The sequence below is a fragment of the Sander vitreus genome, chromosome 5 (assembly GCF_031162955.1).
Source record: "Sander vitreus isolate 19-12246 chromosome 5, sanVit1, whole genome shotgun sequence".
Classification (NCBI taxonomy): Eukaryota; Metazoa; Chordata; class Actinopteri; order Perciformes; family Percidae; genus Sander; species Sander vitreus.
In genome coordinates this window covers 5,500,195-5,523,586 of record NC_135859.1, presented here as the reverse complement: position 1 = coordinate 5,523,586, position 23,392 = coordinate 5,500,195, and the positions used below count along the sequence as shown (strand labels likewise).

The following is a 23,392-nucleotide window of genomic DNA, read 5'->3' as shown; positions in this document are numbered from 1 at the left end:
GGTCAAAGATGCTGCCAAGCAAGCTGCTACTTTTTTTTTTTTCCCCTCTTTCATTGTATAGCTCATGGAATTTCTAAATGGAATCTGCTTTAAAGCACGTGTGCATTAAAAATCAAAGAATCTGAACTGAGAACCTTTTTTGTATCCTGGTGTAATCTGGGATTTAGCAGTCATTGTGAAACCAGCAGGGGACAGATCATGAATCATGATAAAGGCTGTATTAACAAACACAAATGATTTAAGCACCGCACTGATTCTGTACTGCTCTATGTGGAATTAAAAGGAAGTGACCAGTGACAAGGGAGAGGCAGACGCTGTGTCAGTGTTTACATTCTCCCAAGTGAATCAGTCGTACATTCCGCAAGAATCGCCAATTTTAAGATGTACCGTATTTTCGTTTTTCGGTCAAATGGCCTTTTGAATGGGAGTGCTAGGGGCACTTTTAGGCTAGCCTCAAAATAGCTATTTTTAAAACACTAAGAAGGCTCGACACAACATGAAACTTTGCTCCAAGTATCACCAGGGGCTCTACACCTTAACGAAAGCATTGACAACATTGTTTGGGTACCCAGAGTTTACTAAAAAGAAAGGTTTTGAGCAACTCACTGTAGCTGTTGTTCTTCCGCTCGCCGTCTATCGAGCCAGTCAAAAATAGTCGAGGGAGGAGAGTAAAGATGGAACGCTCCTAAAGCTTAGTTCCATATAAATGCACGGATAATTCGTTGTTTGTCGTTCGTGAAACACAATATTGACCTTGCAGTTGAAAAAGGAGCCTCGTAGCTGTGGGTTTATAGTATGTCATGACAGCCTCAGCAAAGGACGTCTCATTCTAACATCCATCTGTATTTTTTGAATTTACGGTCACTTCATTAAATCTATTCAATAATGTTTATGTTTTACCAAAAGGCGGAACCCTGTAATTAGCGAGGAATCTGGCAGTCATACATATACATGGTTATTATAACAATAAATATATGGCTTTTGATTTCTCAGACAAACAAACAAACACTAACTGTGATTTGGGGGTGACGAGATGAATCACACGTGTGCGCTTCCACTGAACCATTTCATCAAACAACAACAAAGCGAAGCGGAGCAAGAAGCGGCAGGCAGGCAGCGTATAAGCCCCGGGCCATGTCTAATTGAGTTGTTTTTGAGCAAATCTAAAGCAGAACATACCTTTTGCCTGACACCACTGCTTGAAAGAAAGAACAGACACTAAAATACTGTACATTGGTGTCATATCAAAGCAAGTCAGGGGGAGAGAAGATGAAGACAAACATATAGAGAAATCAATGATTGAGAGATTGGAAATGAAATGGGGGTGGGGGAAGAAAGAACAGTAGTAAAGTACTGATGCTGCTGCCGTTGGCCAGGATATTGCTCGACTCTAACATAAAGGTGCAATCAGAACAAAAACTTTTACAGTAAATGTATAAAATCTCACTGCTCCGATTTGACTATCTGGCTGACTGGTTGATTTATGAATATTGTAAATCATGGCAGGCTGTAAGATTTCAATTGCTTTTCTTCCAGCAGTTATTTGACGTGCCTTGACATGTAAATGGACTGTCTTTATAGCGCTTTTCTAGTCTTAATGACCACTCAAAGAGCTTTTACAGAGTACAGGAACCATTCACCATTCACACACACACACATTCATACACTGGTGGCGGAGGATGCCGTACATGGTGCCACCTGCTCATCAGATAAACATTCACACAGGACAGAAATGTGAAACATGCTACAAATTGCTTTGGCTGTAATTTATACCAGGACATGTCCAGATATATGCCCCTCCTTGAGTATTAAAGTGAGGCAGCTCTTTACAGGTCTCTATAAGGCAAGTGCTAATCTGGAGTAGGCATTGGATCAGTACTGTATATCAAGCAGTCAGCCAGAGAGCCACAAAAGGAAACAGGACCACTACAGCACGTCTGCTGCTGCTGACCCTCGCCCCGTTTGCAGAAGACTGTCATTTCCTCCCAGCGCTGCCCGTTAATTCCAGCTAAACAGCTAGAGCCAGTATCTCTGCTACATCCAATTAGGGACCCGCTTGACTTCCCAGGCAAGGTTTCTGCGTAATGTCAACAGCACAGAGAGTCTCGGTACAGAGGGAGACAAATGGCATGGTATAATGAGTGTGCACCTACCTTCGGCCCAATAATGACCAACACGTTCAGCGGATTCTCACAATGCCACTCTGAAAGACGCAAACATAAAAGTGTTCATGCAAACATAAACAGCAGCAGCAGTAAAGATGTGTTCTGCAATTCTTACAGCTATACTTGCTAGTGACCATATGTTTAGCATGTGTGGATAGCACAATTTAATGCCAAGAAATGCCATGCGAATATCCACACATCTAGTTCTCCCATCTGGCTGAAACATCAATATACAATTTGACGCCCTCTAGTGCGGTCTTATTACCGTAACTGTGTGCTATCAAAGTCACATACAATAAAAGAGGATTTCAAAAAGAACACACTGATGTTGCTAATCAGTGGGAATTCTGAATATATGAGATCCATTTAAGAGATATACGATAGTCATCATAAAAAGAAACAGCATAAAGGCAAGACAGAAAGATATTAGTCAGGAGACTCTCATTGCACTTTCACATGGATTTTTTAATTAGCTGAAACTCAACCGCTGAGGTCTAACTTCATTCCTAATTGATGAAGACGTTGCCATTGCCTCTACCACAGGCTACTACAGAAATGCAGTCAGAGAGGTTTGCAATTTCAGGGATTCAACTGACATTAAGGTTGAAAACATGCCACCAAGAAAAACCACCCCACTTTTAGCTGAGCTACTTTCTATAGTACCGTCCCATGTGATTTCTACAGGTCTGTAATTACCAGTACACACATTATATTAAATAGATGGTAAACAGAACGAATTGCATGGTATACCTGAAAAAACCTCGACCAGATAGAGGGGATCCTTGACTCTTCTGAGGCCACAGACCAACAGGAAGACACGCAGCTCATCCACATGCTCCCTGCTTACACCTGGGGAGAAGCCAGACACACAGAAAGATGGCATCGCAATATCCAAACACTGCATAATGATCATCCTGAGTACATCGGCACATAATGAAAGCAATACATCACCCAAGGTCATGAGGAAAATAAGACAGCAGTGACTAATGTGCTTGCACAATTCTCTGATCAGCGTTGTAACACTCACACAGGGAAATAGACGTTGGAAGGTTGCAGCCTAATCAGTGTGTAATACGGCATCCTAACTACACAGCCACAGTGTTCGGGTGACAGTTTGCTCACTGAACAGCCCTCGTTTAAATTAGCTAACCCAACATCACGCTAACAACATGAAACACACAAGCTCTTTTCCCCTTGATCATCCAACTTTCAGGATCAATCCAGAGAATAGTCAGGAACTGGCAGGCATACAACTGTGCTCACTGCCAACAACTACTCTTCTGGCCCTGACCGTCCAAAAGCAACAGATAAAAGTCCTGACCCGCACAACACAGCCCTGCACCCTCCTGATGGCAAAAAACACACACACACACACACACACACACACACACACACACACACACACACAGGTCTGTACGTCTCTCACTTCTCACTAATTAGCAGAAGCTGAACTTTAAACAGATAACTTACTAACAAACTCCCTATACTGTGTAAAGAATCTGTAGTGGAGGTGGACTGGATGTACCTTCACAACCGCCTAGTGGACAGAGATTATGATAATAATGACAATGATAGCATGCTGATCAGAATTAAAAAAAAAGCACGTTGTGTTTGTGGTATGGACACCGCACACTCACTCAACCCGCAAAAATATAATCAAAGTTCTTTTATTAACACTGGCGAGAGCAGCGCGTTCATCAGACTCATGTTCACACTGAGCTTTTTCGCTAACATGCTGATGTTTAATGTTTACCATGTTCACAATCTTAGTTTGGTGTTAGTATGCTATGATTTGCTATTTGCTACAGCTGATGGGAATATCATTAGCTTTGCAGGCATTTGGTCATTAACCAAAGTTAAGTAAAGTATAGACCAAATTAAATGTTGACCTGATGGAAGCACTACATTAAAAGTTAAGGGACCACCAAGGTAATTAGAACACTGGATGAGTGAAAGTTTTGACTTGCTGGTGCACTAGAGGAAAAGTCAGGGGATGACCAATATCAGTAGGTTTGATCATCTGAGGAACAGTCAATCCATCCACCTCATCAGTTTTAAAGCAGTTATGCCCAGAGAAGGCAGTTGTGGTTTTATATAAGCTTAAAGCGAGGTTGTGTAAAGCAGGCGCGTAGTCAGTAATGGGCCAGGGCGGCCCACTTTACTCACTGGCCCGTCCAGCCAAGTTTGATCAAAATATGTTTTGTTATGAAAATGTACGTTTTTGTACGATTTGAATACAGTGTAAATAAGGACAAGCTTTTCTGCAGCATGTGCAGACATTTCCCCAGCAGAGCTGACAGCCCATCAGCGAGAGAGGAGTTTGTTTGGGTACTGGCCCTCACAGGTAACATTAAGTAAAATGTGTTTCATGCTTCTTGTGTTATTATTTAGCTAACCTAGTCACCTTCCTATTTAGTAAGAAATCGTGAACACTGATGATGGCTTCTAGCTGAAATGCGTTTGCGTTTTGCCCACATTAAATAGGAAGATAACTTATCTGTGAGTGACATAGTTTTTAGTTTTCTTTGATCCTGTCACTGCCATGGACTCAATACACTGTCTAAGATTTGGCGCCTTGCTGGCCACTTTTCATTATATCTTTCACAGTGCTCGAAGTGGGCCGGTACTCACCGGTACGCAGTACCGGCACTTCTACATTTTACTCTTAAGCTTACCTGCACTTTTTCCTTGCATATCGCTACTTCTCGCATGTAGCCGGTACTCTACCAATGACAGAAAGCGTCAGTGTCAGAGAGATTGACCCTAACGTTACATAAACTACACTACCCAGAGGGCACTACGTGACTTACCTCAATTCGGAAAAGCTGTCTGATGCCTGCAGCCTGACCGTAACAGATTTTTCACTGCTGAAAACCTAGAAACTAAAAAGAAGTGTGTTGAGTTTGTAAGTCGTTATGTTAGCCTTGCTTCAGAAAGGTTGTAAAAGAACGCATGTGCCAGAGCCAGACACATCAACAGAGGTCCAAGTACAACCAGGAACATCAGGTACGATTCATGAGCTTCAAACTAACTTTGATGTGAGCGGAACAGCTAGCGTTAATGAGGAGTCTGCAGCTACCAACCTTAATGTTACCTTGGTCAATGACACCGACGTCAACAATAACGTGAGTAACGAAACACATGGATGGCCTGACTGTTGGTCAACGGACCAAATGATGTATTTTTGCTCCACGAACAGCTGGCTCATTTTTAAAGATAACAAACTGGGCTGCAAAACATGTAGCAGCATCCCGTCACTTGCTGGCCAGACAGACACTAAAGCTGTCAAGAGAATCTCACTTACACATGCTGTTGTTGTACCAGCAATATCTCCAATTTCACTGTAGAAATCTCAAATGTCATAATGATTTGCCAATGTAAGAGAGTACCGGCACCTTTTTTTCCCCCACTTCAAGCACTGATCTTTCATAATTCAAACAATACTTGGCTGGAAGTTTTCATTCTTTGATTTTCTTTTACTATTGTTAGCACATTTGCTGCTCATGATCTGACCATAGTCCTGAAGCTACAATGCCGTTATTGAATGCACAAAGGATATGTTACATGTGTGATTTCTGTCTGATGTAGGCTATTCTATGTCATGCAGTATGTAAACGCCTTCTCTGCTGTTTGGGTTCATGTTTAGTTGCCACTTTGTGCAATAAAATGGTTCATTTTATAACAATGCTGCTGGTTCCGTCGGTTCAAATATATTTTAGCCTGAATAGGTTAAAATCGAAAGGTTTTTGTCTATATTGCTGTGTCCAAACTTTTTAGACTGAGCTTTGTCGGTTGAGCATGTTTTAGACAGTACTGCTATTGCTGTTGTAATGCAGTATATGTTGGAAGGTAAAATTGTTGCTGTTTTTGTCAGTTTGTCCTTTCTGCTACTTCTACGTCTTTTTTGAAAATGGCCCATTCACTTTTGTACCGGCCCGCCCAAAATACTATTTCTGCCCACGCCACTGGTGTAAAGGCAACACTTTAAGGTTGAGGTCTGCTGGCTAAGTAGGAGAGCATTTATACCAAAAACAAGCAGATGTAAAAGGATATTTTACTTTTATTTAGGGTTTGAAAGTGTCAGAAGATACATTTTTAATCCCTAACCTTTTTATGCGCGACGATGACCCAAAAGGATAAATTATGAATGTTGACATGGTGTAGTTGAGTTGACCCAACATTTAAGTGAAATACAAGCCCATAATAAAATGTATTTTTGAAAGTGTCTATGAGAAAACCGAGAACTGTTTCATCAATCACACAGACAGACAGACAAAAGCACGTGCTTAGAGCACAGTGACAGTGGAGTGAAATCCCCTGCTGCCAGATAAGTCCAGATCAGGAGGCTGAAGCAGCTCTTTTAATGCTATTAAAGAGCATCTTAAAATGACAGCGTGGAGTCTGGGCACTGAACCTGATCTTAAGAACCGATTGTCGAAAAAGCTTTTCATCTGCGGGGTGTATTGAACTTCCTTGCGTCAGCTGAGGGAAACAAACATCTCACTACCTAAGAACAAGGTGCAGGGAGTTGGAAGGATAGCTGGAATCATAACAGAGCACAGATGTGTCAAAAATGAGCAAGAAATTCAAAGAAATAATAAAAAAAGACCCAATTCATCTTTCCTCAGGGAAGAAAAACTAAATTGTACAAATCATCTGTTGTACCAGCAGCACTCTTTTCCTTCTTTCTCTTTGCAGTTCAATGCAAAACACATTTCTGTTCATTTGCCTTTGATTTCAGAAGGGCATTCTGAACACTAATGCTTTAATCAGTATGTGTATGTGTGTGTGTGTGTGTGGACATGGGAGCACATACTGTATCTATCTCATAGACTGTATAATATATACAGTCTGTGATCTATCTGAACAACTCCTATTAATCTGTTGAGTGGCACAGGGTGATACAGACACAACGCCATTGGAAAAAAAAAAAAAAAAAGAACTTAACTGAGAAAATGACATATACTAACAAAGCTACAGAGGCGAGATACTGAATATCTTGCCATTAAAGAGGTTTAATAATAAACCATTTGACTGTATATGTGAGGTTTTTAAAGCAGCTAACAAGTTACAAAGATATAATAGTTTGTGCTCAGATTGCAGGTGCTTGTCACAAACTTATAAGCGTCAGAGGTTAGAGCAGCATTTTGGTCAGCCGAGACAATTTTATGAATAACGCATTACATCAATTTAACACTTCCTACTTTAAATAACCAATACAGATCACAAGAACAGCTGACTATTGAGTATGAGCAATTGAGCTTGCTGTGACTGTGACACACACACACACACACACACACACACACACACACACACGCACAGCGTCTGTCTCCACCAGAGAAGACAGCTGGCGAAATTCACAAGTTCACGAAAGGTTGGTGTCTATCTCGTAAACACCTTTACACAATCACACATTAATAACTGCTATAAAATTCGGAATATAATGTTGTCAGTGTATTAATGTTGGAGTCCCGACCCGACTCTTAGCAAACAAGCGTTTGCGCCTGCTTCAGAAAGTTAACTAGTCGCAAGTTTGCGGTAAAATGCAGTTGGGTTGTCGAGGTCAAAACACGATATGTAGCAGCTGTGAATCAAATAAACGTATTATAAATAATGTTATTTCATTTTTTGAGGACGAGGACCAGCCTGAACCAGAGGTATCCGTCTGAAACAGAGCTGATACCAGTGTAATTAGTTATGTTATTAATTTGTTTACAATATTTTCAGGCTTCAACCAGTGCTGCTCAAGCAGAAAGACAGGGTCACTGGGAGAGAACGAGATAGATTCGTTAAGCATTGAAGAAAGAGTAGGAGAGGAGGACAGCATCCAACAGCGTGTCCTCCTCAGTTTTTGATACTTGATTGTTACGCAGTGATTCAATGCATCGCTGCTCACTTAACAGTGCTGTTCTTCATCTATGCCCGTATACCTCACAAGGTACACAGAAGAGGCCACAAACAACATATACCCAGTTGCGTTAATGGACTGACAGCTTCTGGATCCCAGTGCTGAAGTCTGTGCCTTTGGAGGGTACATGACACCCAAAGGATAACACAGACACACAAACAGTATAGTCATGCATCTTCTGTCAGCTTTTATAGTCAGGTCTTTTTACAGTGTGCCACTGCAACACTGGGTCACAAAGTATATATTTATTCCAAAACACTAAAACCTCCACACCTTTATTAAGCTAGCCTATATACAGTATTCTTTTTCTTCCCTTTTAATAATGATTCAATTATGCCACACCAGATTACGGATTGCTGCAGGAGTCACTTCTGTTAGACTGCGTTGTGATGTTTGAGGAGAACTAAAAACATGATGTAACTTATTAATAAAGGCGAGGAAGCAGGTCAAGGTTCAAAACAAGGCCATGGAACATCTGAGAACTAAGCAACAATGCTTAAAAAGGTATTCAGTTTTATCACAACGCTAAGACAAAAGCACATTTACAACAATTAAGGATTGCAGGATCCGTTATTTGATTTGAATGTAGCTCTCTGCCTTGGGGCTCGTCCTCATTACATACAAACAAGTCAAAATCCAGAATGTGCATTGTCTCGTCACTGTGCAAGAACTGTGGTGATAACACTGTGGCAAGGAAAACACACACCTTGCTGGTATTAAACGCATCTGACCCACATCCACGAAAAATGACTCAAATTAACGACAGCACATACACAGAAACTGGAACAATGTTTAGAGCTCTAAAAGCAGATTACAGTGCTTTCATCACATCACTGAGGAAGAGCACAATGGTAGTGACTCCCATTTCAAGTATAACAAATGGAGAAGTGACTGTGGTGCAATTAGTATTACTTGCACCGGTTGTGAAGCGTGGTGACAAATGGCTCTGGGCCGGAGAGCTATTAATCAATTGTTCTTCTCTGTACTCAACGGTTCTCTCTATGAGCACTAATGTACCTGGGATGGACATCATCTTGCAATGTCCAATTTAAAGTCTGGGCTGTTTGTGGAAAGGGATGCTCGGAGTAACGGTGCATATTTACGGAGCTTTGCAAAGTTGGAAGAGTGGAGGAGAGAAGGGAAAAGGGAATTCTGACTGCTACAAACTCTGGCCTGCCTCCCTGACCACCACATTGATGCATCTAACGGAGTAAATGTATGCTTTCTGATGGTGCATTTCAGGTTGGGGGTGTATGAATGTATCCCCCATCATGCTCCCAGTGGTGGCTCCACTGCAGTGCACTACACAGTCTATGACTCATAGTGGAGGAAAGGTGAGAAGGATGCAGTCTAGAATGTATGTACAATATTGAAAACAGCTTCAAATATGTGGCATGCCCGTGTATATGTCTATTTTACAAGGGAGCTTAAATTTCAGTGGGCAGGTACCTCTCCATTTTATTGCATCGACCACTGTATCCAGCACGTCACACTAATGTTTTGTGGATGTGCACATCCAAAAAACACAACTACCGCGGCTATAGTTTGAGACATAGACTTAATGATTAGGTGAGACACACGACTGTCAGCTAGGTTTATAATGCTTAGACCAGACCGACTCAGTGCCTAAACAACATGTCGCTTGTCAATAACAAGTTGTTGTTAAAGAGCACAAAACATCAAGCTAAAATACAGTATATCCAAAGTATGACAAATACTTTCAAAATGTATGATTCTGCCCTGCTATCAAAGGATCAGTGCAACTGAAACAGTGACAGTACCTGAGCTCCTCAGGAATTCAGTCCAGCAGAATTTCTCACTCACGTCCGTTTGGATACCTTTAAAATAACACACACACACACACAAAAAAAAGGCACAGTGTTCTTGTTAAAGCTCAATCAAATCATATCACTGGACACAAACTATTAATGCATTTCAAAAACATTATTGTAAGCACTGCGATAGTGAGCACGCAACTAAAAAAAGATAAGCTCTCATTGGTCAGGGCTCAGCCACGCAGCTGGCCCAGGGCTCTCCTCTAATCTATGAAGGGGCACTATTTGCCTAACAAGGCTACTGCTGGGAAACAACATGGAAGAGTGATTTGGGCTGTCCTAAATGGCACGGCGGCCAATGGCAAGAGCAAATACAACTCTGCACGGCAGACAGCATGATAATGGAGGTAGAAAATGTCAAAGCTGTTTAATGCAACACTTCAATGGCGAGTCAGGGATGCACAGCATCGGGCGAGGAGATTCATCATGCAGAGCTTACCTTGGGGCTGGACATAGATTTTACTGCTCTGGGACAGCTTCAGGGAAACAAAACAAAACATAGGAACATGGTGGTTAAAACAGGTACCACATAATTATATAAGGGACTGTTTGTTATTTAATTAAGGGGCCACCGGAGGAGTTTTGTGGCCTCTAACCTAAAAAGACTTGACCCTCCTCTCGTCAGTAATAATTTTCCTATGACCCTCCAAAATGATTTGAAAAAGAGGCATGACCCTCCCCTTGCGTGCTAGTTTGCAGTTAGCAAAGAAGTACAGATGCCATTTGATTTTTTTACAGCCAAGACATACGTGACTAAACCTCTGCATTCTCATCTTACACATCCCACTCCTCTGTTATGGTGTGGTGGTCATTTCAGTAGATTTACTCACTAACACTTAGTGGAAACACAATAAGCATGGAAACTAAATGCACACTTCCTGCATTACTTCAAATACTAAGTTCCTCCTCTAGTAAACTAGTATTAACATGAAATAAAACAATAAAACATTGAGACCATTCAGCAAAGGACACTGGGAAATAACAAATTCAACACTGGTTGCTATGGACTCAGTCAATGTATATTTTAGCACATAGGTAAAGCTGCCGAAGCTGAACATTATATTCCAAAACATATATGTTTATTTTTTAAGCAGATTTTAAGTTACATTGTAACAATTTAACAATTCGCCCTTATGAAATCCAATCGCGGCACGGCTGTCTTGGAACGCAATAGACAGACGCTTAAATTCAACTAAAATGTAACGGTGAACAATCAGTGTTGGACCTCCAGTCTGTTCAGATGCCTCTCCAAACTCACCATAAAACGTTAAGACACGTTGAGAAAAAAGATCCGTATTTTGCCGTAATCCAATGACACGGAAAAAAGTAATCCACAGCGATCAGTAGATCCACAAAAAGGGTCACAGTGTATCCAAAAGTCACATTCACCAGCCAGCTCCAACCAGGGGAGCGAGGCCTCTCCACTTCACCGTTTAAACAAAGTGGAATAAACGTATAAAAGTCCAAATCTACACAAAACCCGCAATCAATTAGTAAGCTGACATCACATTTATATACGTGGCATTTAGGAAACCTTTATTGCAACGTTGACACGGCAAGATGTCCAGACTAGTGCAACAGTAAGTTTCGTTTTTTTGCGTCCTGCTGCTCCCATCGTCAGCCAGGTAATATTATTTTTTACTAAAGCAGTATATGAAATCAGATGCATTACCTACCACAATTTGGTTGTTCTGTGTTATTTAAGATATTTATAAAATATCTCGTCATGCCAGACGTAATTATTCCACTCATTTTTTAAACAATGCAATTACCTGTTTGAGCCACCAGGGCTCCTCCTGCCCCCCCAGCAAACTGCTAGCGATGGGGGGCCGAGACTGAGAGCTACATGGATAAATATGCACCAAACAAGCCACTTTGAAATGTTGCTCTTTTCATGAATACAAAAGTTGGGTGACCCCCCCAGACTAAAAATTTTGGATGACCCTCCCCTCAACAAAAAATAAAAAGACATGACCCTCCCCTATTTTCCTCCGGTGGTCCATTCCATAAATACCGAACGGTCCTGAAGTGTTTGAAATCCATCAGTAATTATTGGTCAGGTTTGTTTATACAAATTACATTTGATTATTACTAACTGTGCTTCTTTCTCTTTATGTAAGACAATAGACACAGACAATTAATGCTTGCTGTGCTCCAAACAGATTTAAATCAAAATGAAAACCTGGAAAGAGAGTCAGGAAAGCAATAGCTAAGATAATGGGGGTGCTACTAAATAAATCAGAGGGGATGGGAAGGAAATTGACTGGATGTTATCACACAAGATTCATCCCCTATGTGTGTTTTCTGTCACAATAAAAAAGCGTGGTGATGCCTCTCAGTGTCTGTCCTGTCTGCCTGCTGTCAGCACTAAATGGCAGAGATAAAGCATGCCACTCGCCTCAATCTGCAGGCTGCGGCTGGAATCTAATCTGAAAATAAAAACACGATAATATTGTTTTAATGCCAAACTATTACAGGGCAGGGCAGGATATTGTGTTTGTGTAGTTAAAGCCTTTCTGCTCTATTTATTGAAGCTGCCAGGCTACTGCTGTCTGCTAATGTGTAATACAGGGGTCAATATTTTAAAAAAGAAAGTCACTTTGACAGTCTGAGTTAAGTTTATGTGGGGGGTGACGCATAGCAGGCAATCATAACCTTACTAATGAAACACCAATTAGGCACTTACTAACTGTACAGACATTTTCTAGTAAAACACAACTGTCTAAAACTGCTAACAACAATATGCCACATGATACACAGACTTGCATCAAGCATCAGTGCTTATTAGATATAAACTACTGCAGTTGGTCTATTAAAATACAAGAGTATAATCATACCAAAAATAACTCTGCCTCTTCTTTCAGTTTGTCAGTAAATGCAACCGCGAACCTGATGAAAACAAAAACACTTCATTATCACCCATGTGAAAGCCATTTCAGTAAAACAAGAATGTTCATTGCTGACAGTCAGTTTTTGCTTATTGCAAGCAATGACAATTTTGACAACAATAGAGATAGAAGCGGTGGTAACAACCGTAAAGTCTCCAGGCTAAGGCTGAATATGTGAGAGGAGAAATAGGCCTAGTGCTTGTGGTTTGAAGGCATAGGATTTAAGGAAAAATACAGCAAGAATAAAAAGAGAAAAACAAAAGGAATGTAGAACAAAGAACAGTGGGGAGATATTAATTTGCGCGTGTGAGAGCGTGCATTATTAAATGTGCCAGCGGGCACAGAGTGGTGACAGAATTTCATGATCAAGGTTTGTGTGAGAAGCCACACGCAGCGGGAGGTTTGTGGAATCACATTTTTGAAGCCATGAGACCTGAATCTCCCCAGTTCTCCCATATGGCAATTATCCCCTTAGATTTACTGGATGGATGCCCTACACTCTGTTTTCATCATAACAGAGACATCTGGGTCTGACGTTAGGGCCCAGTACAAGATATTGATTAGCCTGTGTGCACATTTACTTTTAGTGTTAAACTAGGGGAGAAGAGAACACACAGCCTGCACAGCTGGAGTTGGCCTGCATGTGCTCAGCCTCATTCTTTCATGCTGCTACTTATCTTGTGGGGATCCAGTCTTTTCCAGTTTAGTTGAGGTGTAAATGGTCGTATTTACGTCCTGTTCGCACTTCAGGATAGTGACATTTACATCAAACCTCAACAAAAGGAAGTACATTACTGGCATATTGGGTACCTCTATATCTCTCTCTATATATATATATATATATATATATATATATATATATATATATATATATATATATATATATATATATATATATATATACATACACACACATATATATATATATGTGTATATATATATATGTATGTATATGTATGTGTATGTATGTATATGTATATATATATATATATATATATATATATATATATATATACTATATACACATACATACATACATACATACATACACACACACACTATAAATGAACATCAGTATAAAATACAAGATATAAACATGCCGGAGTTAGCAAGAATGTTAATTTACATCCGTAGCTCCTAGGAAGGTACCAAAAACAGAACATTAGTAACAATAAAAAGTATACTATACACAAGTAGAAAAGGACAAAATACATTATGCAACATGTCAAGTTAAAAGTGATCACATTTCTGGTTTGCCTTAAGCCATTGTTTGTGATGTATGTATCACACTCACTACTGATAAAATGTTCAAACGGAGAGATAACAACTCTCATGGCATGTGGTTTTTGCACCCGTGCTTTTCCAGCTATGAGATGTTAAAGAGTGTGAATCATAGTAACGTTTCAAGTAAGGCTAAAATGGTTACTACTTTCTAGCAATAGTTATATATTACTAAACAGATGGGACAAAAAACACATTCTTCATCATACATATTATTAGGCAAATTGTGTCCGCAGTTCTCCACAGATAGAACACCACACATATTTCCACAAACACATTTTAGAACAGGTGTATACTGTCCGTGTGATATGTTGAATTAAGGAGTATAACTAATGTCCTTAATTTTGAGCTTTTTGGAATTAAATGGATTAAAATAGTAGTCTGCGGCAACATCACCTGGCTTTCAGTAGCACCTGCTCCATAACCACACGCTTCTGCTCAACTTTCACATCTTCATTTATATCTGTTCCGCCAAAGATAACGCCAAAGGGTACATGGATGTCTGGTGTAAAGGTTAGACATAAAAAAGAAAGGTGCTGACATTTGTGGGAGAGGAAGCAGTATACTTGTAGGTCTAATATTATGTTAACAGAAATGACTTAATGAGGTATGGAGATAAGTAAATAGATTACATAACAGCAAGGATGTTTACCTAAGAGAAGTCTGCCTGCTCTGAACAGGTGAATGGCCAGTGCACCCTCAAATGGAGGATTTCGAGATATTAGGTTTGCCACGTCAGCAGGAGACTGAAAGTCTGCTGCGTCTCTGAGCTCACAAGTGTGTCCTGCTGATTCAATGTGAGACCTAAAATAAAAGGAGCACATGACTGTGGACGGCTGGTAGGAAGGCAGGGTGGTTAAGAAAAATTACAAACATTAAAATGAACTTTATTGGTAGTTTCCTGCTGTTGTCTAACGTTACATCGCTGTCTACCCTGAGCATTATCTCCCTGAATCATGTTAGCTGACTAAAGCCATCGTGCAGTAAGGTAGGCAGTTGAATCATGTTACAGCGGATTTACTAAACCCATTGTGCAATTAGTCCTGCGATAGTCCTGGTTAACACTTCATAACACGTTATCCCCTAATGCAGCCTCGACAGGTAACTGTTAATGTGTAACTGTGCTAATGTCTTGCTGCTTCCTGTAGCTCTGCATGGCTTACTGAGAAAGCCTATTTGTTGCTCTAGCTGTCTGTATGGTGTCTTGTTGACTTCCCTCTGTATTGTTTAACCTGTACTAATGTCTTGCTGTTTCCTGTTGCCCTGGCCTAAAATCATCTGGCCAAAGGACTACAGTTGAAAATTAAGCGGCTGGCTAACACTGGCACATTTACAGAAATGTTAATTAATGTGTGTTGTCCTTTATAAAATAAAGACTAAAAATGAGAAAAATACAAATTAGCAACAGCTGTTGTAGCTAGCTTCACTTAGCAACAACGAAAATTACCTTATTCTCTCAGCTGTGGTGTGGTTTCCAGTTTTGGGGCTGAGACAAGCTAGAAAGAGTAATTTCATATCTCCACTAAAGACTGGTCTGACGAGCGAACTACCTAATATGTAAACATTAGTGAAAACCAGGTGAAATAAAGCAGCAATCAGAGCTTCTATGTGCTGTTTCAGTAGGCTGTCACATTCCCTAAACCCATGCCAATGCATGTATAGCAGAGCTATTAAGCGAGTGCCACAGCACAAGGCTGCATTACCGGTTGGCAGTGGTGTAGTGTATACCCACGCCTGAAATATTTACAAGTCCGTCCCCTATATGATCCCCTGGAAACACATGACGGCAGCACATACTGTACGCGGCTGTTTCCAGCCATTCCAGTATTTTGTTTCGAAACCATCATTTAAAAACGAACCAGAGCTTAACGTTACTCCTGTCTCCTGACAAGTTTTTCAAAGTCAGAATCAATTGTAACAAAAAATGAAAAAAAAAAAAAAAAAAACGCACCACCACTTCCTCCCTCGATGGTGTGACGTCTGCGTAAGCAGATCAAGTTTACAAATCACATGGATCGGCTACTCTTGCTTAACTTTACCGGGCACAACGGCTATTTTCACTTAGAGATCGTCTCCAGAGCAGCGCAGGTATGTTTGTTGACTGTGAGCATATGTGTCACGCGATAGTACTGATACTGCTTTTTGTTGACTTCCAGTTCTCCTTTGACAAATAATTGATTTAAGACGAGACAAAGTTAACGCTTGTGTCATAAATATTATCTAGGTTTATGGAGATACTTGAAGACCACTGTGACGTGTTTCAATAATTAAAGGTAACGTAAAACCAAACTATTGCTAAGCCATCGTTATGCTAAAGCTAGTTTACTTACAAAGTGTCTGTAGCGTCATATATGACGAGGAAGGGGGCTCTTGGACATCAGATGTAAGTTCTGTAAGCTAACGTTAGCTGTTTTCTCTGTGTAAACAGTGATGACAACGTTTGTTTAACCTTCTCTGTATTTTCTTTACAGGCTTAAACTCTTACTAATCAAGAAGAACCTAAACCATTAAGTTGGCTGAGAATGGCTAACAACAAGGATGCCAATGAGAGCACCCCTCTACTGGACTCAGGTTCTGGGAGCAGACCTTCACCACCTTCAGTTTTCCAGGGAAGAAGACTAGCATGTGCAGCCGTCCTGCTGGCTGAATCATTAGAAAGGATTGCATTCTACGGCATCACATCCAATCTGGTCCTTTTTCTCAATACTAATCCCTTTTATTGGGAGGGCACTCAGGCGAGCCAGGCACCCCTGATGTTCATGGGAGTTACTTACCTAATTTCACCATTTGGAGGCTGGTTGGCGGATGCATACCTTGGAAAATTCTGGACAATAGTTTCGAGTTTGATCCTATATTTTCTTGGCATGCTATTTTTCCCTTTTATTTCAAATGAAGACACCAGGATACAAATGTGTGGAGATGAGGCGGCGTTTCCTGTGCAACCTGCTGAGTGTCTGAGCACAAACAGTACCCCTCCAAGCAATGTAACCTGCCCCATCCGTAACCCATATTGTGGCCCAGTAGTCTTCAGTGGACTCTTTTTAATTGCATTAGGCGTGGGTACTGTGAAGTCCAACATCACTCCCTTTGGGGCAGATCAGGTAGAGTATGAACAATATTACTTTCAGATCTCAAAGTCTGTTAATAAGGAATGCTGAAAGTAGACATGGAGATTTGTCTTCTGACATAGGCCTGTGTATAAGATTGGGTATGCAGTGTGACATCATGGAGGTCAGACATGTGATGGGATTTGTGTTACACCATGGCAGTTCACTTAGACATGGCCTTCATCGTCATGCCCACTAATAAGTATTTCCATTATAAAGTTGACATTTTAGAGCGTAATGTAGAGACTTTGATAACCCCTTGTTCTCTCATTCAGTAATGTACACAAACGCTTCAGAACAATGCCTTGAATTATACGTGGGTGGTAATAAGAAGTGAAACACAACACATCTGTTGTTTTGGTGACAAAATAATGTCAACCCCTCTACAAGAAGCAGTCATAGTCATGGGGAAAGTTCATTAATCGGGTTATTGTTTTTGGAAATAATCTAACCATGAGTGGATAAAACCTTTCCAAGGGGACTGACGGGGTGAATATGATTAGTTCTTGAGCTTACTACGCTCATTACAAGATTTTCACCTTTCCTTCAATGCCCCTTTTGATCACGTTCAAACAAACACATATACACAACATCAAGCAAAATCCATACATTGTGGGGGAACAAAAGAGAAGCACAGAAATGGTTACATGTTACAGCGACACACAACAGAGAAAAACAGCAATTTATGGAATAAATCAGCTACATGTAGCCGGTGCCGGAGATTGTCAAGCAAAAAGTCATTATACAAGTTGACAAAACATGTTACTTTCTTTGCTAAAGATGTAATATGAACTGCATTTTCCCACAAATTCTCCAGCTGAAAGTCCTACACAAGTGGCAGTGGGAGCTGTTAACACTTGAAATTTACTCGGCTTCTGTTAATGTGGCTTGGTAGTTTTTAAATTAATATGCACCTTGGATCATAGTAATCACGAAGTTACAGTATTACCGGGGCTGCTAAAGCATGTGAGTAGGCAGCTGGTGGTGGATAGAGGAAATTAAAGCAGAGGGTAGGCAACTGTTTTGCCACTGTCTCCCTTTTTTGTCCTTTTATGAGTCAGTGCAGAATGTAATGTCTATCAGCCTATGAGCATTGTAATACTTCCTGATCATATTCTGTATTTGATGGAGGGTCAACACTGAAACAAGATAGTAAATTAGATGTTTGTCTTGTCTTGACATGAGTAAAGGCTGGAGGGAACACAACCACTTACTCTGATTGATCTTGTGTCAAAACTAAATGTAGAAGCTATAAAAGTACCCTGCTCTTTGTGCGTATTATTTTAAAAGGTATTAAAATGGAGTTTTTTGGTATCACATTGCAATCAAGTGGTCAGTTTGAGCTTAATGCTTTTTTTTTTTTCATTCGGCAAAGAGGAACCCCAGAAAGATTTATTCTCAGCATTGGCTTGGGAACGCCGTGACATTATCTCCCCAATAGTTAATTGTGGCTGTACCGTTGCATCTTTTGTGCTTTTATATTTTTATATATATAAGACATATCCACTTCGTCACGCATTGATAAAATCTTTTCCTCCACAGGGATAACTGCATCTGCACTGCATCAGTGCCATTAGGAGAATAATATTATTTGCTTGCATAGAATTCATTGCAGTTTTGGTAAGCTAATGGTGTAGACTTTCGTAGCAAATTCTGTAAGCAAATAAAGAATAAACAAGTTTATTTTAGTTATGCCTCACCTACGTTATATAAAAGAATCCTCCCTCTCTTGTCTTCTACCAATTTCATATGGCTCTCCAGCCATTCTATGCAACCATAGGGCTGCAAAAAGATTTCACCAATAATTATTATCACACTAAATACAGTAATTTTCATGTCTTTGACGTCTAATCCCTGTCAGTTTCAGCATGTGACCATTGTTCCTCTCTATTAGTGCAGTTTATGGAATACATTTAGTCTGGTTGCCTAATGCAACTGCCTTTTAAATGCAAGCTTTGGTCTTCCTGGAGTTATTTCCCTCATGTGACTTTAAAAATGTGAATATGAGTACACTTCCTGTATAGCTGACCAATGCGGCTAGTTAACAACTGGTATGAAATGCAGCTGTAGCGATGGAGTTCAAGGTCTTTTCTATGAGACAAATCATTTTTTTAACATTCTCCCTGCATGTGTGACCAACATACAATGACATGATTGTTTGCTGTCGTCCTGTACTCTATGTGATCTCAGGTCAAAGACAGAGGCTCAGAGGCCACGCGCAGATTCTTCAACTGGTTCTACTGGTGCATCAATTTAGGAGCCATCCTGTCTCTGGGAGGCGTGGCCTACATCCAGCAAAACGTTGGTTTTAAAATTGGCTACATCATTCCCACTGTGTGCCTCGGGGTCTCCTTCCTTGTCTTTCTCCTGGGACGTACTGTGTTCATCACCAAGCCTGCTGATGGCAGCGCCTTCACAGATATGTTCAAGATCCTGGGCTTCGCCTGCTGCTCCAAGAAACCAAAGGAGCCTAATCTGCTCCGGTGAGAGCGCCATGTCACTTATGTGTGTCAGTCATTTTAGAGCATTTATTGTTATGATGGGGAAAAAGATGACATAAAACTGTATTGTCAGGCAGTAAAAGTGGTAAAACAATTTCCTCAGTGACGAACAGCATGCTCACAGTAACTGTGGTGTAGCAAAGCAATCATCAATTTCAATGGGAAGGCTCTTTCCAACAGCGAAGCCAGTATTTTTGTTCACGGCAAAGTGTAGTGGAATGAAGAAAGTGTTGTTGGTAGACCTTTATGTTAAAGCCGCCCTTGATCCCCCTGATTAGTTCTTTCCTTTCCACTGGTCCGGGCATTCACCTTCATTCCCCTGTGGTGAAAAAGTTGTTCTCAAGTGCTGTTGCTTGACTTTGAACCAAAGCAGCACAATTGGTTTAAGTTGGCCAATCCTGCAGCCTTTCAAGAATTCCATATTAAGACATTTTCTCCAGAGATGTGGATTATAGGCTTTAGAATAAAGTTTCTTTCCTATCTCTAGAAGTGCCATTATTTAAGAGTAAGATGTTCACAAAAGAGGCTGATTAAGTCTCGCACTTCAAGAGTTTAGAATAATTCTAGTGCATTCTGTATTTGTTTATTTATGTACGTGTTTATTTCATGTCATCAATCATACTGTAGTTTTAGATGATGATGCCGATTTTTCTCTTTTATTCCCCTGAAGCAACAAACCAACGCTGCTAGACAGTGCCAAAGTGACCTATGGAGGCAAATATCCAGAAGAGAAAGTAGAGGAAGTGAAATCCGTGGTGAAAATCCTCCCAGTTTTTTTTGCCCTTATCCCATACTGGACTGTGTACTTCCAGGTAAGGTCAACCGCTTTCAAATTTGATTCACAATTCATGAGCCATGTTTCACACAAGATGAAAAATGTGAAGGAATTAAATATGGAAATAGCTTTCTGGATGCAGATATGCACATGCATTTATTTTTTTTCAATACGAGGGAATGCTATTTTCCTTTTCAACATTGGAGAAGAGCGGTTTTGCACCAGGCACCCTGGTGGTCTTAAAGTGGAGAATTACCTCATGCTGAGACTCAAATCTCTTTATTGTGTTGCAGATGCAGACGACGTACATCCTGCAGGGCCTCCATCTGAGGATTCCTAATAGTCCCTCGAACATCACTGATGACCCCCAAAAGGTAACAGAAAGTGGAGAGACTCTCGCTCCAAGTACATGCTTCTTGTTTAATTAAAAAAAACATATATTTGCAGTGTGACAACTACTGTATAATTCTATTGAGTTAAACATACCCGTTTAGAGCTCTAACCTGCCTCCACATCAGTAGGTTTGAACTAGATTTCTTTCCCCTGCTAAAACTAAAGGAGTCAATGTCAATTTATTTATACAGTACAGCACATTTAAAAACAACTGGGTTGACCAAAGTGCTTTACAAGGTTAAAACAACAATTGAATACAGATTACATCACAAAGAAAATAATAAACGAACAAGGGTAATAATATCCTTCCTTAGCTGGAAGGAAAGGCCAGAGAAAAGAGATGTGTTTTTAACAGTGATTTGAAGTGCTCGGGAGTAGGGGCGGTTTTAATATGAAATGGTAAACTGTTCCACAAGTTAGGGGCGGCTACAGCAAAGGCTCGGTCACCTCTGGTTATGAGCCTGGTTACTGGCACATCCAGGAGAAGCAGGTTTGCTGAGCTCAACACTCTTGCTGGAGTATGAGCATGAAGGAGCTCAGTCAGGTAAGGCGGTGCCAGTCCTTGGATAGATTTCAAAGTTAATAGTAAGATTTTAAATACGATCCTGTAGCGAACAGGTAGCCAGTGGAGGGAGCGCAACACTGGTGTAATATGGTCTCTCTTCTTTTTTCCTGTCAGGAGGCGGGCAGCAGCATTTTGGACTAGCTGCAGGTGTTGAATAGATGACTGGTCTAGACCCATATACAAAGAATTACAATAGTCAAGTCACGAGGTTATGAAGGCATTGACCAGCCTCTCTAAGTCATTAGGACGTAGATAGGCCTTTCCCTTGGTTATATTTCTCAACTGAAAGAAGGTAGACTTGACAACGGAGGAAATCTGCTTCTCAAATTTGAAAGCATTGTCGAAATAGACACCCAGACTCTTCACAGTGGAGCAAATATATAATAATAGGAGCTAATGGGCCTAGAGTGCCGACATCAACCAGATCGTGATGTCCAAACACTATAACCTTGATTTTGTCTCTGTTGAGGTTTAGGAAGTTTAGGCTCATCCATCTTTTAATGTCAATTAGACAATCAAGAAGTGGCTGCAATGAGCCCTTAGTTTTTAGATTAAAAGGCATATAAATTTGCACATCATCTGCAAAACAGTGAAAAGAGACCTTATGTTTTTCAAATATGGACGCCAAGGGCAACATGTATAATGAGAATAGGATAGGGCCTAAGACAGAGCCTTGAGGGACACCGCAGGTTAATGGGGCCATCTTGGGTCAAAACTACTTTCTCTAAGACTTTCGATAGGAACGGCAGTTTCGAGATGGGCCTGAAATTAGACAGAACAGAGGAGTTTAGATTTTCCTTTTTTAACAAGGGCTGCACAACAGCATGTTTGAAAGCAGCTGGAACATTACCAGAGACAAGACAGGTATTTATCAGTGATAGGACACATGGTCCAACAGTGTCAACGACTTCCTTGAGTAGACGAGCGGGAATGCTGTCTTGTGGGCAGTTGTGGGCCGCAGATGGTGGACCACCTCAGATAAGGAGGTGATTGAAATGGGCTCAAACTTGGCCAAGACGGCAATGCACATTGAAGGATCAGAGGGGTCTTGATCAAAGGATGTGGTCACAGAAGATGGACATTTTTTCAACCAAGAATATAAGAAAGGAATCACAAAGGTCAGATGTGGGATCGATAGGGGCAGAGACACAGGGGATTATAAGAGTGTTAAACATTTTGAAAAGAACCTGAGGCCAGTGGCAGTTATGAGAAACCAGGTTAGAAATTTACTCAGTTTTTGCAGATGTTACAGTTCTCTGATAATCAGACAGACAGTACTGTAGAATTTCATGACACTTTGAGTTTGTCCTTTTTCCACCTGCTCTCAGCTTGCCGACATGTTCGTCTGATAGCAGTAGGTCACTGACACACAATGGTAGGCAACAGCTAGAGGCATCAGCAAAAGTAGGTAATGCTGTGGGGATTTAGTCAGAACTTTACTTCGCAGACTAATACCTCGCAGATTAGCAACGTAGTTGTGACTGCACCTCTCCACAGCAGCGCCTCCAACTGATTATTCCTGACTGGTGTTGTTGCTAGGGTTGGGCATCGAGAACCTATTCCTACTTGGAATCGTTTCAAAAATTACGATTCCAGTGGAATCGTTTCTTTATTGGAATCGTTTAGAATCGTTTGGAGGATTTGGTTTCAAATCTGATCATAGGTTCAAAATTTAACGTGCAAGTTTTGGTTTCCAAAGTGGCCAGGCGCTTGTTGTGTTGCAGCCTTGGAGCACAGTAAGCGGCGCTCTAGTGTGGCTTTATTTTATGTTGAAAAAGCCCTGTAGAACTGCAAACCACCATTGAATCAAAATAAAGCTTTCCTCTTATTTGTGAAATAAGCATGTGACCCGTTTCAACTCCACCCCTCAAAGAATCGGAATCGAGAATCGATGAGAACCAGAATCAAAAGGAAGAATCGAAATTGGAATCAGAATCGTTAAAATCCAAACGATGCCCAACCCTAGTTGCTGCT

The 23,392-nt window shown here is 40.7% G+C and overlaps 2 protein-coding genes across 7 annotated transcripts in view; one reads left to right on the top strand and one right to left on the bottom strand.

The window, feature by feature from the left end:
- The window catches only part of glt1d1 (glycosyltransferase 1 domain containing 1), a 32,606-nt gene extending 16,635 nt beyond the window's left edge, over positions 1–15,971 (bottom strand). For 2 of the 3 annotated variants that reach the window (XM_078250172.1, XM_078250171.1), the window contains exons 1-8: positions 15,525–15,969; positions 14,730–14,881; positions 14,474–14,579; positions 12,746–12,797; positions 10,348–10,384; positions 9,855–9,911; positions 2,916–3,014; positions 2,154–2,203 (exon numbers count right to left, since the gene is read on the bottom strand). In XM_078250172.1, the coding sequence (XP_078106298.1) occupies positions 2,154–2,203; positions 2,916–3,014; positions 9,855–9,911; positions 10,348–10,384; positions 12,746–12,797; positions 14,474–14,579; positions 14,730–14,881; positions 15,525–15,733 (762 nt within the window). In that variant the 5' untranslated portion in view covers positions 15,734–15,969. Of the gene's footprint in view, positions 1–2,153; positions 2,204–2,915; positions 3,015–9,854; positions 9,912–10,347; positions 10,385–12,745; positions 12,798–14,473; positions 14,580–14,729; positions 14,882–15,524 lie in introns of all 3 variants that reach the window. The other variant, XM_078250173.1, reaches the window with a different exon arrangement.
- The window catches only part of slc15a4 (solute carrier family 15 member 4), a 31,320-nt gene continuing 22,847 nt past the window's right edge, over positions 14,920–23,392 (top strand). Inside the window, exons 1-5 of one of the 4 annotated variants that reach the window (XM_078250170.1) lie at positions 14,920–15,065; positions 16,549–17,178; positions 19,375–19,667; positions 20,356–20,497; positions 20,754–20,834. In XM_078250170.1, the coding sequence (XP_078106296.1) occupies positions 16,600–17,178; positions 19,375–19,667; positions 20,356–20,497; positions 20,754–20,834 (1,095 nt within the window). In that variant the 5' untranslated portion in view covers positions 14,920–15,065; positions 16,549–16,599. The other 3 variants (XM_078250168.1, XM_078250167.1, XM_078250169.1) reach the window with 3 other exon arrangements.